This window comes from Nycticebus coucang, chromosome 11, assembly GCF_027406575.1.
Source record: "Nycticebus coucang isolate mNycCou1 chromosome 11, mNycCou1.pri, whole genome shotgun sequence".
Classification (NCBI taxonomy): domain Eukaryota; kingdom Metazoa; phylum Chordata; class Mammalia; order Primates; family Lorisidae; genus Nycticebus; species Nycticebus coucang.
Genome location: NC_069790.1, coordinates 108490392 through 108504981, shown reverse-complemented (window position 1 = coordinate 108504981; position 14590 = coordinate 108490392). Strand labels below are relative to the sequence as shown.

At 36.6% G+C, this 14590-nt stretch overlaps 1 protein-coding gene across 4 annotated transcripts in view; it reads left to right on the top strand.

The window, feature by feature from the left end:
* Positions 1-14590, top strand: part of DGKI (diacylglycerol kinase iota) — a 438324-nt gene that overhangs the window by 242342 nt on the left and 181392 nt on the right. For all 4 annotated transcript variants that reach the window (XM_053553914.1, XM_053553913.1, XM_053553912.1 and 1 more), the window contains 3 exons: positions 4994-5107; positions 6781-6918; positions 9865-9943. In XM_053553914.1, the coding sequence (XP_053409889.1) occupies positions 4994-5107; positions 6781-6918; positions 9865-9943 (331 nt within the window). The remainder of the gene's footprint in view (positions 1-4993; positions 5108-6780; positions 6919-9864; positions 9944-14590) is intronic.

Sequence of the window (14590 nt, the reverse complement as noted above, 5' to 3'; positions counted from 1 at the left end):
TGTCTGTTTCCAGTGCCCTTCCTGTTTTTTTTTTTTTTTTTTTTAGAGATGGATTCTCCCTATATTGCCCAAGTTGGCCTCTAACTCTGAGCCTCGAGCAAACCTCAGCCTCTCAAGTAGCAGAAACTCCCGGCAGAAGCTACCCCATTTTCTTTTTTACAGCTACTTTCTACTGTAGGACATCTTGGCTTTTGATCTTCACTATAGTCTACAAAAGAAACTTCTTGATTTGAAGCAGCAAAGCAGGGACTGATTTACAAATTTAGGGCGCAACTTTTCTTTCAGTGGATGTATAGGAAGAGAGCATTGTGCTTCTAGGAAACTGGCCCTTTATCAGTGAAGTAAGAGAAGAGGAAGAAAAAGATAGCTGAGTCATAGTAGCTAATGCTAGTTTAGCATTTTCTGTTTGCTAGACACATGCTTAGTAATGCCTACACTTCATTTAACTGGTAAAAAAAAGCTAAAGTACTGTCGTTATTATTAAGACGAGGAGGGAACTTACATTAAGTCACTTGCGTAAACTCACCCAGCAGTGTGTGGTGGGTCGGGGCTCACTGCAGGTCTTCTGCTGCCTTCTGAGGAAGCTGGTTCTGGGCAGTGGTGGCCAAGGGAAAGTACTCTGGAGATATGGAAAGGCGGATACAGACCCACCTCAGCTGGGGAACAAGTAGCCTGACACTAATTGTCTGTGCGAGGATTTCAAGACAAAATGAAATCTGTGCTGTGAAAGGCAGGAGGGATGTGATGACTCCGAGGGTGATACAATGATGGAATTCAAGTTCATCTGCTTGTATATAAGAGAACTATTTGATCGATGGGTTATGGAAAAAAAGGAGATAAAATAGATTTATCCAGTTTATAAAGTAAGTAAATTGGTAAGAACGGGGAAGCACCTTTACATTCAAGTCCTCTGTCCTGTTTCCTCTTCTGCATAGGCCAATGTAAGAGAAGAGGAGCTGGTGAGAATCCAGAGCCCCCGAGGGCTTGTTCCATTTGTGGAAACAGTGCAGATTCTTTTTGAGACAGGGTCTCACTCGGTTGCCTGGGTTGGAGTACAGTAGTATGATCATAGCTCACTGCAACCTTGAACTTCTGGGCTCAAGCAATGCTCCCATCTCAGCTTCCCAAGTTGCTGGGACTACAGGTGCACAACCACTCCTAGCTATTTAAATACATTTTTTTTTCATAGAAATGGGGTCTTTCTACGTTGCCCAGGCTGGTCTTAAACACCTGGCTTCAAGAGATCCTCCCGCCTCAGCCTCCCAAAGTGTTTGAATTACAGGCATGAGAAATGATGCCTAGCCCCATGAGAACTCTTGACAATCTTCTGTGAGAAAGTAGCATGAACAGAACCTGAGGAGGTTGAAATGCGGGTGGTTATACTGATCAGAGGACTGTTAGAAGACATAGCATCAATTCTAGGAAGTTACAGGAAACTTATTTCAAGGTTATTTGAAATTATATTTCATGAGCAGTGAATTAACCCCCTAACTTTCTGTCCCTTTTAGTATTAGCATTCCTCATGAGATTTAGATTTTTTTCTTCCTTGGCTCATCTTCAGAGGAAGTTGTTTTGTTTGATTTTTTGCTTCCCTATCTCTATCACTTCACTATTCCCTTTGTAGTAGTTTTGAATTGTTTAGACTAGACTAGAGCTGCGGTTTTCTATAGCATCTTTTTATTTTCTCATTCCAAATATATTTTATTTCTTCTGTTTGTATTTATTAGATGAGACACTTTCAGCATTAATTAACAAAATATTTGTGTTACTTATGTAGAAAAATGCAATTTATTTTATATATTGTTCTTTTAGCCAGCATCTTTGTTTTTTGACTTAATTTTTATTAAATCATAACTATATACATTTATGAGGTACAATGTGATAATTTGTTCTACAACATGGAATGTTTAAATCAAACTAATTAACATAAAAGTCACCTCACTTATTTTTGTGCTAAGATATTTATAGCATTCTCTTAGTTGTTTTGAAATTTACTCTTGCATTGTGTCTATTAGGTGAGATCCCACCAAATACCCTCCCTCTACTTGTCCTCTCCCCCAATCCTTCCCCTTCCCCCATCAGTGAGCTCATGGAAGTTGGACCACACACTTGTCAATGAGAGAGCTTTCCAGGCTTGCTTCGCCTAAAGTCTCAGCTTTCTTTGAACCATGACCTCAGGCTGGTTTTTCATACACTGCCCACTTGTCTTACCTGCTGAGAGGGAGCCCGGCTCCAGGGCAGCTTGCTGCCAACAGGGGAACATCTTTCTTTTCTTTTCTTTTCTTTTCTTTTCTTTTCTTTTCTTTTCTTTTCTTTTCTTTTCTTTTCTTTTCTTTTCTTTTCTCTTCTCTTCTCTTCTCTTCTCTTCTCTTCTCTTCTCCTCTCTTTTCTTTTCTTTTCTTTCTTCTTTCCTTTATTAGACAAAACCAAACTCTTCTGCTTTCTCTGTTGGTTTCAAGGCCAAGAGCCAAATTGATCCATACCTTTACCCCAGTTGTACCACTTACTATTTGTTTCTGTCTCCTGAAGACGTATCTTCTTTTTTTTCTTCTCTATCACTGCTGAATGTTAGGGAAAAAATAAGGTGTTGGAAGTGTAAACTCATAGCATTATTTTTGTCAAGAAAAGAGTGACATAATTCAAGTAAACAAGAAAAATGTCTAATTTAAATCTATCTGAGAGAAAATGGGCTGACATGTGAATACAAATCATAAAGGGGAGGCTGAATTGTTATCTTTCAGGGGAAGTTTTAAAGAGAATGCCTTCTTTTTCCTTCTCTGGATGGGGTGTTGAATTAGGTTTCCACTAAGTTCCATTTGTGAGTCTGGTTCCACTCAGGGCTGTTTGCATCTGTAGTCGGTGATCCCTGAGGGTTTGGTTTTCTAACTGTTCATGTTTTTTTTTTTTTTTAATGACTTTAAACCCCTCTCTTGTAGTTTATTACAACTATCTATCTTTACTGGGCTTTGCGTGTGCTTTTAGCAGCACAAGGTCTAACACAGTCATTGGAACAAATTTAGCATCAGGTATTTTTGCTTCCTTTTATTTCATAAGCTTTCTTGATATTGTGTGTAGAAAACAAGACTGGAGAAGCTCTGGGTAGGTGATAATCTAAGGGTTTTTCTATGAGTAAATTGCCCAGTTTGGGGGAATGGATGGACTTTCTGACACTTTCATCAACCTGGAGTCTTTTCTCCAGGTGAACGTTGAGGTATGCCTTTTTAGAAGGTAAACACAGTTGTAAACTTCATTGATGAACAGGTGAGTTTTACATCCTGGCATGGGGGAGGGTCATTTTTGTGGACAAGAAATGATTTTAGATTAAAGTCAAGAGAATTGATGCTGCCGTGATCTACCACTTCTAATTATTTAGTCTTGAGAAAATTATCTGCACTTTAGTTAATAAATCTGCAGGTTCACTGAATTCAATTAAGCAACTTCTAAAGTTTCTCTGGCTCCAAATATTACAAAATCACGTGTCATTCTCTCCAGGATAGTCAGGCCATGTCCAGGAATGGGTTTAGTTCTTTATTTACAGTCTCTCTACACTATGGTAGGTATGGGTGTCAGGCATACCTGATTTTGGAGGCCAGCTCTACCACATAAACAACGTGATATTAACTTAACCTTCCACATCTTCGTTTCCTTATCTAAAAATGGACGTGAAAACTGTATCTATCTTATAGAAACGTCTTAAAGTTTAATAAGATAATTCAATAAAGGACTTTGCCCAGGGATAGCACATGGCAATCAATATGCCAATCATTTTGGTCCTATAAACTTGTTGAGAGTGGCTTTTCTACCTTAGTTATCATATTATAGCTCATTTATCTCTTTATTTCAATTGCTTAGTTCTGCGTTTTACATATAGCACTGTTCCACAAATGCACTGTTACAATATTATTTTCAAAAAAAGTGACTTTCATACAGATACAGATGGATGCATGTCAAAAATTGGCTTAACTTTTAATGAGGGATCCAGCAAGATGGTAAAGCTACTTTGTAAGAGAAGTAGAGGAAAAGAATTATGTAATTCATGCCAAAATAATTTTTCTAAATTTGAGACAAAAGTGATTAACCTCCTATAGGGATAAAATCATAACTTTAAAAATAATCTTCTCTTCTTGACATTTACATATCTGTGGCACAGAAATCTATGTTAACCTATAGTTATGAAATTCTTAGGCCCATGAAACACTATTTTAGTATGACCTTATAAGGATATCTGCACTTCTTTTTGCTATTTCAAAATTTGGGGTCATTTTTCTAAATAGTTATAATAAGACTAAAACCAAAGTATCATTTATCAAGAAAAAAGATTAAGAAAATACAAATTTAGTCTATAAGTATTTATTTTCTGCCTAAACTTATAATTACAATTATGTTTTCACAGTGTTGATTAAGGAGAATATAGGGAAATTTAGGAAAATTACAAATTCCCAAAATCATGCTATGAACATTACCATTTAACAAGTGTTTATGTGGGTCTTGCCTGTGAAGGGCTTTCTGAACATTTTAGTTTTATCTGTAAACATTTCTGTGAGGTAGATAGGTATTATCCCCATTTTGAAAATCAGGTAAATAAATAAGTCTCAATGAGATTAAATAATTTAATCAAGGTTATGTAGCCTGTTTGAGCCAAAATTGAAATTGAGTCTGATTTTGAGTGTGCCCTGTTATGTTACATAAATCTCAAACTCTCCTAAATTTTATAGTACATCTCTGGTTAAATACACAGATGAATGGGCTCAGGTTTGCTTATATGAGAGAGCATGTATAAAATGGTCCTTTTTACCTTTAAGAGGCTTAGTATTTTGAAACTGCCAAAGAAAAATAGTCTTTCTGTTCTCTACCCACTGGATTAAAACACACATGTTTTAAAGAAAAAGAAAACCGTTCTGTTTGGCTCTCTAAAGCCTCCTGGTCTCAAGTTATTTTCTTTGTAACTTATTTATCTTTCTTCTATCTCTTCTGGCCCCCTATGTGTCTGCAGGTGGGCTGGATCCTTTCTATCCTGGATGAACTGCAGCTGAACCCTCAGCCTCCTGTGGGCGTCCTTCCTTTGGGGACTGGGAATGACCTGGCTCGAACTCTCAACTGGGGAGGGGTAAGAGTCGCTTGCATGGGCTGCCCATACCATCGGGCAACAGACAGAATTCCCAGATTCACAGATATTCTGCTGGAAGGGGAGTATGCTGCTGCTGTCTGAAAATAAGTTGGTGTTGGCAATCAAAGTGCCCATGAACCCTGAGTTTATCTGGGAGCTTCTTTAATTTAAACTTATAATTCGCTAGAGGGAAAGGAAAGTTTAGTATGAGAAAAATCTTATGGTTTGTTCATAGGCCTGGAGCTTTAAAAAATTTTTTTTCAAGTGTCAGAATGTTACAGGGGTACAGACATTTTGGTTACATAAATGACTTTTGTACAGTTCGTGTCAAAGTTCTATGTGTGTGCCCATCACCCAGACAGTGCGCACTGTACCCCTTAGGTATGATTTTACCCATCTTCTCTCCCCCACCTACTTGATTTTCCATGACTGTTATTTTCATATGCACGCATAAGTGTTGATTGATTAATTCCAATGTAATAGTGAATACGTGTGGTGTTTGTTTTTCCATTCTTGGGATACATCACTTCGAAGAATAGTCACCAGTTCCATCCAGGTTAATACAAGAGGTACAACGTTTCCCCTAAGAGACAGTGGGTGGGATGGCCTAAAGTCTTCATATAAAGCAATCACATAGAGTTGAATTAATCCTGACCATCAGCCTGATTTACAATCCTTACTTAGGGAGAGCTGTTTTTTCTGATCTGTGTTATCATGGCTTTTGCTGTATTTAGTTGTCCTTTTCATCATGAGCCAACTTCAAACAAGCTTGGGGTTAGGGGGAGGTAGTTCTATCATTAATCAACCATTTGATTAATTAATTAATAGTACTAAGATAGTAAGAAAGCATAATGAATATACATATATTGTGTATATATGTATATACACACATCTACATGTACAGCCCCACCAACTTTTAGTCTATGCAGATAATATCATTATCTGGGCTGAGCTTCCTGGAAATGAAATGTAGATGTCTAGCAGGCATTAATCTGGCCTTTTGGGTGAATTAACTTTCTATGGATTTTTTTAATAGTAGGCAATTTAGAAATGGTAAATATATTTATCAATATATAAAACAACTAAGATATTATAAGTGTTAGCTTCTCCCATCCAAATAAGTAACTTCACTATCCTAAAAAGGTCATGCTTTCAGTCCTGGCTCTGTAAGGAGTAAGTAGCTCCTTAACAGGGCTATGCCTTAGTCAGACTCGTCTCAGGTTGGGGAAGGAATGGTGTCTTCCCACAAGGTCATAGAGAGGTTAAGGAAAGGGAATGTTAATGGAAGAATGTTGCCAATCAGATCCCTCCTTAATTTTTTTTCAGTTTTCCATGTACGTTTGTTCTGTGTATTGCTCCAATTCCTTTAGTGGGAGGCATGGGGAGTCCTGTTTTTTACTCCAATAAAAGTATGGTCTTCAATGACTACCAGTAGGGTTGGTTCTTGGTGCTGGCAAATACTATTTGCTTAGCTCAAACCAGCCTAAGGGGCTCTGTGTATCCTATCTGTGAATATCATCTTAAATTCTAAGGCCCTTAAGAAGTTTACTCTCCCAGCCTTATTAATAACAGACCAGGCAAATATAGCAGCAGGGTTCTTCCTTGTGTAAAATAGTATTGGCTACACTGTTCTCTACTCCAGATGGCGATGGTTATGTTCTCTGATTCTTCAGGGCTACACAGATGAACCTGTTTCTAAGATCCTTTGCCAAGTAGAAGATGGGACAATTGTACAGCTAGATCGCTGGAACCTCCATGTGGAAAGAAACCCAGATTTGCCTCCAGAAGAACTTGAAGATGGTGTATGTAAGGTTAGCGAGTTTTTCTTCTGCAGGAAGGAATCTGGAATGTTCCCCTGAGCCACAGGAAAACTACTTCTGGCTGAAGAAACATATGCTGATTCCTTCCTATGAGATAATGGGATAGTGTCTGAGTTTATGGCTACTAGGGCTAATTGTAAAATGATACTACCTAATAATTCTGCCCCACAGACCTCTAAAGACCTAGATAATATCCCTCCTTCCAGAATTCAGGGAACTTTTCTCTGTCTTCACTGTCCACACTAGAAAGTCATGTGTTCATGTTTTAATCTTTGAATCTACAAACAACTTGCAAGAAGATGAAAAATATAGCTCTGGGTATTTGACCTTTCAGTAGAAAGATAATCTCCTGAAATTTCTGGCCTGAAATGAAGAGGTGTTAACTAAGCCAATTATAACACTTGGTTAGGACTCAAAGATGCCTAAATAAGTATTATGATTTTGTGTTTTCTTTTAGTGATTGAGCTTTTATTTCAAACTCAAACACCAAGGGATATAGTTGTAAATATGCTACTGTGACACTTCAGTGAACCATTTGGTTCTGATCTATGGCCTCAATTTCAAATAAATTTGGCAGATTGTTGAGTAGCCACTTTCTCCAAATTGCCTTCTAGTTTTCTTCTATGATAGAATTTTCAAACTTAGCATGCTCAACAAGCATCCATGTGTGCTTGTTAAAGTCTGATTATGAGACCCCCATCCTCAGAGATTCTGATTAAGGAAATGCAAGGTTAAGGCCCAGGAACCTTTAATTTCAACAGTATCTTTGCTATGATGAATCACGCTATGTATTGGGCTAAGATGTCATGTGTATTTCAGACTCAAAATGGATTGAACATTATATCGTTTTAAATCAGACCAATTCCCGCTATTTATTAGCACCATGATCCTGATGAATTATGATAGATACTTAAGTTTAGTATTTGACTAAAATAGGTTAAAGCAAGTTTGCTTTGTCTTTACGAGTTTTTTTTTTTTTTTAACCCATGAGTCCAAAATTAAAAAGGTCTCTAGTAGATATCCTAAATGTGCAGTTGAAATTGAGTTCATCATGTCACAATGCTGTTTAAACAACAGTATCATCTTGGGATGTGATGCTTTTTTATATGTATTTGACTTATGGAAATTATAGAGAAAACAGCCAAGGTAGAAAAAAGAATACCGTATGGATATCTTAAAGTCCTTTTCTTGCTAAGCTTAGTGGTAAGTCCTTAGGTGGTTAGTCCTGCGATAGAAATCCATATTTAATTCTCTTCCCAACAGCTTTAAGAAATGGAAAGACTTATTGCAGCCAGGGAACATCAATTCCAATAATTGAAGGGCTTTGTAAGTGGGTTTTTGAGAAGATGTGTAGGAAAGTGGGGGCAAATTCTCTAAAAAATATGAATAACTTAAAAACAGACTATATTGGGAGATGATTTAGGGGATGGTGACCAGATGTTTTCCTTAGCTATCAGTGGATTCTAAGACATGGGTTAGAATCGGAGCCAAAAGAACATAAATGGTAGAGGAGATGAACATATCTGTGTTTTTGGCAGGATCGCCAACCCATGCTGTCATTTCTAAGAACTGGTATTTTGTGTAAGTACAGGAACTGGACATTCTCAAATGTGAAGCCAGCAGAGTGAGACATGATTTTGGCATTGCTCTGTGATTTTAGTTTCATTCCCTTTTCTCCAGTGAGATGAAACCATTTCTAAGCTCTGCTTTGGCCTCTGAATCATTATCGGGTGTGACTTGGGGACTTCCACCTGGGGTCTTTCCTTACTTCTAGGAGGCCAAGTCAATCTTTTTTCTGCTTTCCATTTCTCATGCTTTCTTTCTTTCATTTCACTTTTTTCTTAATGGGATGAGGTTTGCCTTCTAGTGAAACAGAAAATCTTCCTGATCAAAGGGCATATGAAACACTGTAATATTGAAATATTGAGGGTTAAAATACTTCTTTTCTCCTAGAAGATGGGTGCAGTTCAACTTGGGGCATAAACCTGGTAATTACCTGGAAATGCTCCCTTTCTTTATTGACTTTAATATTTATCTTTCATGCTGAGTTGCAGAAGGAAAAGGGGGAGTAACACTCTGTCCCTTCTAGCATTTTCCATGTGCTTTTCTAATTGTTCTAACATTGAACTGAAGCTTTGAAATCACTTTCGTTTTTCAATTTTAATGTAGGATTTTAGGCTACCTAGTTCTTTCCTTTACTCAGCTTACAGCAGTAACAGCCAGAGACTCAAAGTACTCTTAAATGGAAAGTTAAGCCTTACATGTGCATCTTTGTGGCTGTGTTGGCAGATTTCATGTTTAATCTGTATAAAAGATACAAAATTTGATAATTTAAATGGGAATTGGATAACTCTTATATGTGCATTTTGTGGGGTTTTCCCCTCTAGGTCAACAATAGTTAAACAGTTCACTGCCCTATTATTACATTAACTTTTATAAAAATATATTTTTATGTTTCTTTGAAAGGAGAAGTGGGTAAAGCAATTAAATATTCATTTTAGGTTGTAATATCCATAGGTTAAATATAAATTCTCAAAAAAATGTAACCATTGATTAAGTAGGTTAGACATGATCTTTACAACTGAATTTACTTTCTGAAAGTGCTTAGTGAAAAATTCTTAGTAACTATTGCAAATACGCATCCCTCAGCTTACCACATTTCTATTGTTACAGCAAGAATGGTTCTTATTTAATAATTTGTACTTGTCGGTCTTGTTTCCTATACTATTTATCATTTCTGAAGTAGTTACTTGATTTGAACTTTCACTAATGAATTAATTCAAGAATCCCCAGTTTCTACATGAACAACTTCTACTTTGATTGTGACTGATTTGTCTTTGGGGACCACCCAAGAGATGGGTGTCTGGCTTTAGGTTTTATCTTTCTCTTTCTGCCTGGCTACATACAACTGTACTCTATCTTTGTTTTTCATTGCAGCTCCCTCTGAATGTTTTCAATAATTATTTCAGCCTTGGATTTGATGCTCATGTCACGCTGGAGTTCCATGAATCCAGAGGTGAGGACAACGTCCCATTTCCATCTTCCAGGGAGGAAGTTTCCAGCAGGTGTTTTGCATGTTCCCTTTTGTTTGCATATCACTTAAATGTTTACAGTGTGCTTCAGTGTTGTTTTATTTTAACCTTTGTAATGACTCTGGGCACTAGATAAGGTAGAAAACTTATTACAAATTGGACCCTGAGTCCTAATTGTTTAGTGTCTCAAAAATAGTAAAGGATAGGACCAAACATGTGTCCCAGAACTCAGGACTGTTAATTTGTAGGTTTGATTGGAAATTTTCAAGTGAACAAACTTCTAAAGAAGTGATAAAGAGTGACATTGCTACTAACATCATTAGGATATTCATAGCTTCACAAACACTATGTAATTATCAAGTTTAACATTACATAAGCAGAGTCATAGAGATATGGTAGCCAAAACATAAAAGTCCTTCTTGTGTACATAAAAGGAACAACAGGCATGTTAGAATAAAAGAGGGGCAACAGGTAGTTTATGTTGAAGGGGAAGAGTGTGTGGTGATTACATTAAGTAGACAGGTTCTGGGGATCCCCAAAGATGCGAGTGAGACTGAGTAGCAACTTCAAGTACTAACAGAGATAGAATCAAGACTTGGGTAACAAAATAATTTTTGAAAGAGAAATAAGACAAAATAATGGCATGCTGTAATATATATCATCAAAATTCTCTTTTGTCATTTAGAACTGAGAAAGTTGAGGATTTTGACTTACGCTTTGTAGCCTAATCAATCTTTCTCTTTCTATCTCTTGACTGTTCTCTTAAACTCTCCTCTTATTAATATAATATACTATACACCTGTCTCTGTGTGTATATCTGTAGCTAAATTTGTACTTAGTTCTGCGTGAATATATTTATATGTAACCAAAATAATACTAGGATGTAGATTATTAAACTCATGAGGTAACGGTTATAAATAAGATAGTACTTTCCTTCTTTTCCACCCAGGTCTGCAAGAGTGTAAGTGACTTTAAAACCACATAATTTGAAATACAGATTACTAAAAGCTAAAATTCAAATTTTTTAGGTTTCAGTAATAATGCAGAGAAATTTCTGATAATGTTCTTAGGCACTAGACATCAAGACTGAACTTACAGGATTAACAGTGTCAGAAGACAAAAGTAAAGGGCCATATAGTTCCTTACTGAGTTTAGCAATTTGGGCCGACTTTTAGCTTCCTGGTTTTATGAGGCTTTGAGGGGATAGGCTTTGGAGAGGTCAAATTCTGTGCCAGACAAGGATACTGTTTGAAGAGAGCGTAGTTTGGTCTTGCTCTCTGACACCCAGAAAATCAGAGTGAGAAAGGATTATTGATAATAGAAGTTTACATAACCCATATCAGAAACACCGCTGTCCTCCTTCTCCCTCCCATAGGTGGTTCTTGGAGATTAGATATTCAGAGGGACATGTGTTAGGGCCAACATTTACAGCTGGTTACCTTTCCTATATTTAAGGAGAGTTAATTTTAGAAGTAAATGGGGGATTTTATTGTTCATTTTTTACCCGATTTTTTCCTTTTATATTCTTCAGGAGACTCTGGATCCTAGCCTTCTTAATAGGATCCCCGAGTTTCTCAATAACACTGTAGCAATATTGTCACTAACACATGGATTTTCCCAAATAGTCATGAAAAAAAGTCTAAATGTGTAAGTGACCAGGATGAACTCATAGTCTAACTAATCCGAAACTTGTTCTAATTTAACACTCCCTTGTTCTATGATGGAATTTCTATGCATTAGAGGGAGAGGGAAGCAGGGAAAAACACCTAGGTGGAAAGACCAGGCTTAGAAGAGAAATCCATTGGGGAAATTGATTTTTGTCTCTTATTTTCAGCTATGGGATTATTTAATTTTAGAGTAGAATATGAACATTTTTGTGTGTATGAACATGGGTATTTTTATGTATGTGAATATAGAATGATTGGTTAAAGGATGCCAAGCATTAACCTTTGAATAGTTTATATCTGAGGCTTAGTGTAGGTGTTTGAATGCAGTTTGAAAAGGAATTGCAAACATTTCCCTTGAATCTTGCACATAAACCAGAACCTTTGAGGAAAACCAGCCTCTCAAGAGCTGATAAGAGAGAATTTATATTGATTGGAAATAACTGATACAAGTATTCACAGAGTGAAACAGAGATGATAAAAAATAAATGCTCATTAAGATACTCAAATTAGATTTGGTTGATACACTTAGACTAGAGGTGTGGACTTTTCCACACTATCTGTTAATCTGTTATTTTTATGTTAAATACAAATAATTATGTATGAAAAGTATAATTAGCTAAGCTAGAACATGTATGTATATATACAGAGGGTACAAAAAAAGTATGCACATTTTAAGAAAGAAAAACTGTATTAAAATTAAATATTCAAGTCATGTTTGACTTCTTCAATTACAAGAGATACCAGATAACAAATGTTATCTTTATATATGCAGTATTTTCAGTATTACAATTTTAGCAGAGTTTTTTCTTTCTTAAAATGTGTGTACATTTTGAGAGCACACTCTATGTATAAGTGTGCTTGTGTTGTGTACCTGTGTGTGTGTGTGTGAGTATAAGTGTTTCTGCTCATTTGGATTTTCCCCATATTTTTATCTGATTGGTCAAGAAATCTTAGCTACGTTGTGAAGAAGAAATAGCTTAAGCAAGGCCATACTTTTAGGTGGGGGCGAGCTTACCTATTTTGTTAGTGGACCGTGAATAGCTATTCTTAAACCAAGAATAATCATAATTGAGACTTTAGACTGTTCTTCAACACAGTCACAGTTTGAGGCTTCATGAGAATTTTTTTTTCATTTTTCATACAATACCTGGAGGGTGACTGAAAGCCTCAGGAAAACCACTGTGAAAAAAATGAGTTTGGATAGAGGTCCCTATTAGGTATTAGTCATGAAATATAGTGCTATACATTGGGAGTTCTGCCAATATGTCTGCATAAAATAGATGATTAATACAAATCTCATTAAGGCAGAAGGCAGAATTTTTAAAAATTTAACTGCGTAATGAATTTTTGGCATAGACATGAAAATAATCTATCAAATTGACAGTTCTTAGCGTAACTACCTATACTGTATTTCTTTTAGAAACAAGGGCTAAATTAAAATGAAATTTATTTTGGGATAGCTAATTAGTGGTATAACTGAGCAAATGCTTTTAGAATTCCTGGTGGAAAATTGAGCAAGAGTAAGGATAGCCTTAACTTTGTGATTAACTTTATATATAAGGAAGGCACATGATTGCAAGAGGGACTTTACCTAACAATTGCAATCAGTGTAACCTGGCTTATTGTACTCTCATGAATCCCCAAAAATAAAAAAAAAATGATTTGGGTTTCTATATTTGATTAGGAAGAAGGTATACTTCACTTGGTTGGCAAACAGATGCTTTCTTAGTCTTCTCAAAGTGGCTAAACCATTCATACTGTTTAGATATCAGAAAGTACAATTGTTTGGAACAGAATTTGGGGATGTAGCAGGATTGGTCATTTAACTGTCGGCTGGAGTCTTGCCCAGGACTTTCATCATTGTTGTAGTACTGTTATGACAGGACTTGAGGAAGTGCATTGAAAATATTCCAATCTGTTACTGTGTAGCCATGTTTACAATGATTATGCTTATTAGTGACAAAGCTGGGTCTCACTTTGCCCACTACATGAAGGAGATTGTCACTTCTTGGACATGAAAGTTATTAAATGCGTCGAACTTTTAGTCTTTAGATTGGGTGATAAAATTTTACTGTCTCATTGAAATTACTTTTTCAGAGACATTAAACCTTATCCTATGAAGTCAAGGAAATGAAATTATGACTGTAGAGGAAGTAGTATTTAAATTTGATTTAGGATTTTCTATATTTACTGAATACACAGAGACATGCAGATCAGCACGCTTCAAAGGATTATGAATGTGCCATGATTTGTGTCATAGAGAACGGACAGATTTCTTTTAAAAAGGTGTTATTTGCAATGGCTTGCTAAATTTCACTGCTGCCAGCACCTCAAAGGATGCAAAGCTGGGCTCTTTGTCCCCGAGAAGCACTCAATGTCTGAGGTTCTCTGAAATCTCTTCCATTTGGAATCTCTGTACTTGAGATCTAAGTATCCCTTCCCCGAAACGCTTTTCTGATCATTCTCTCTGTGCGTGCTTCATCTTATGCAAACTTTCATAGCATATATAAAATTTCATTTTACTTTTCAGTTTCAGACCTGTCTCCCCTACTCTGAAGTCCTTGAGGGCGAAAGATCACGTGTTATTTATTTTATATTTCCTGAACCCAGTCCAGTGGCTGTCTCAATAAGTATTTGTTATTGTTGCAATAATGCAATGTTTAATCGGAGAATAGGCCCTACAGATAAGAGATAAGGAACAGTGAAAGGTGATATATAGTAAAGGCCAGTTCAGCTCTGTAGGCAGGAAATAATAAAGGCACTCAGTGCTACTGGCGGCAAAAGAAGAAAACTGGGGAAACTGTCCAGAAAGCACAGGAAGTGATACAGAGAAGTGTGATATAGACAAGAGGTAAAGCAGGTGAGAGCATTTCAGGCAGGAAAAGAGGAGAGCGACTTGTAAGCAAGGTTGTCATGAAGATAAGTCAGACCTGGAATTGATACACAATGAAACGTTATGCTGGG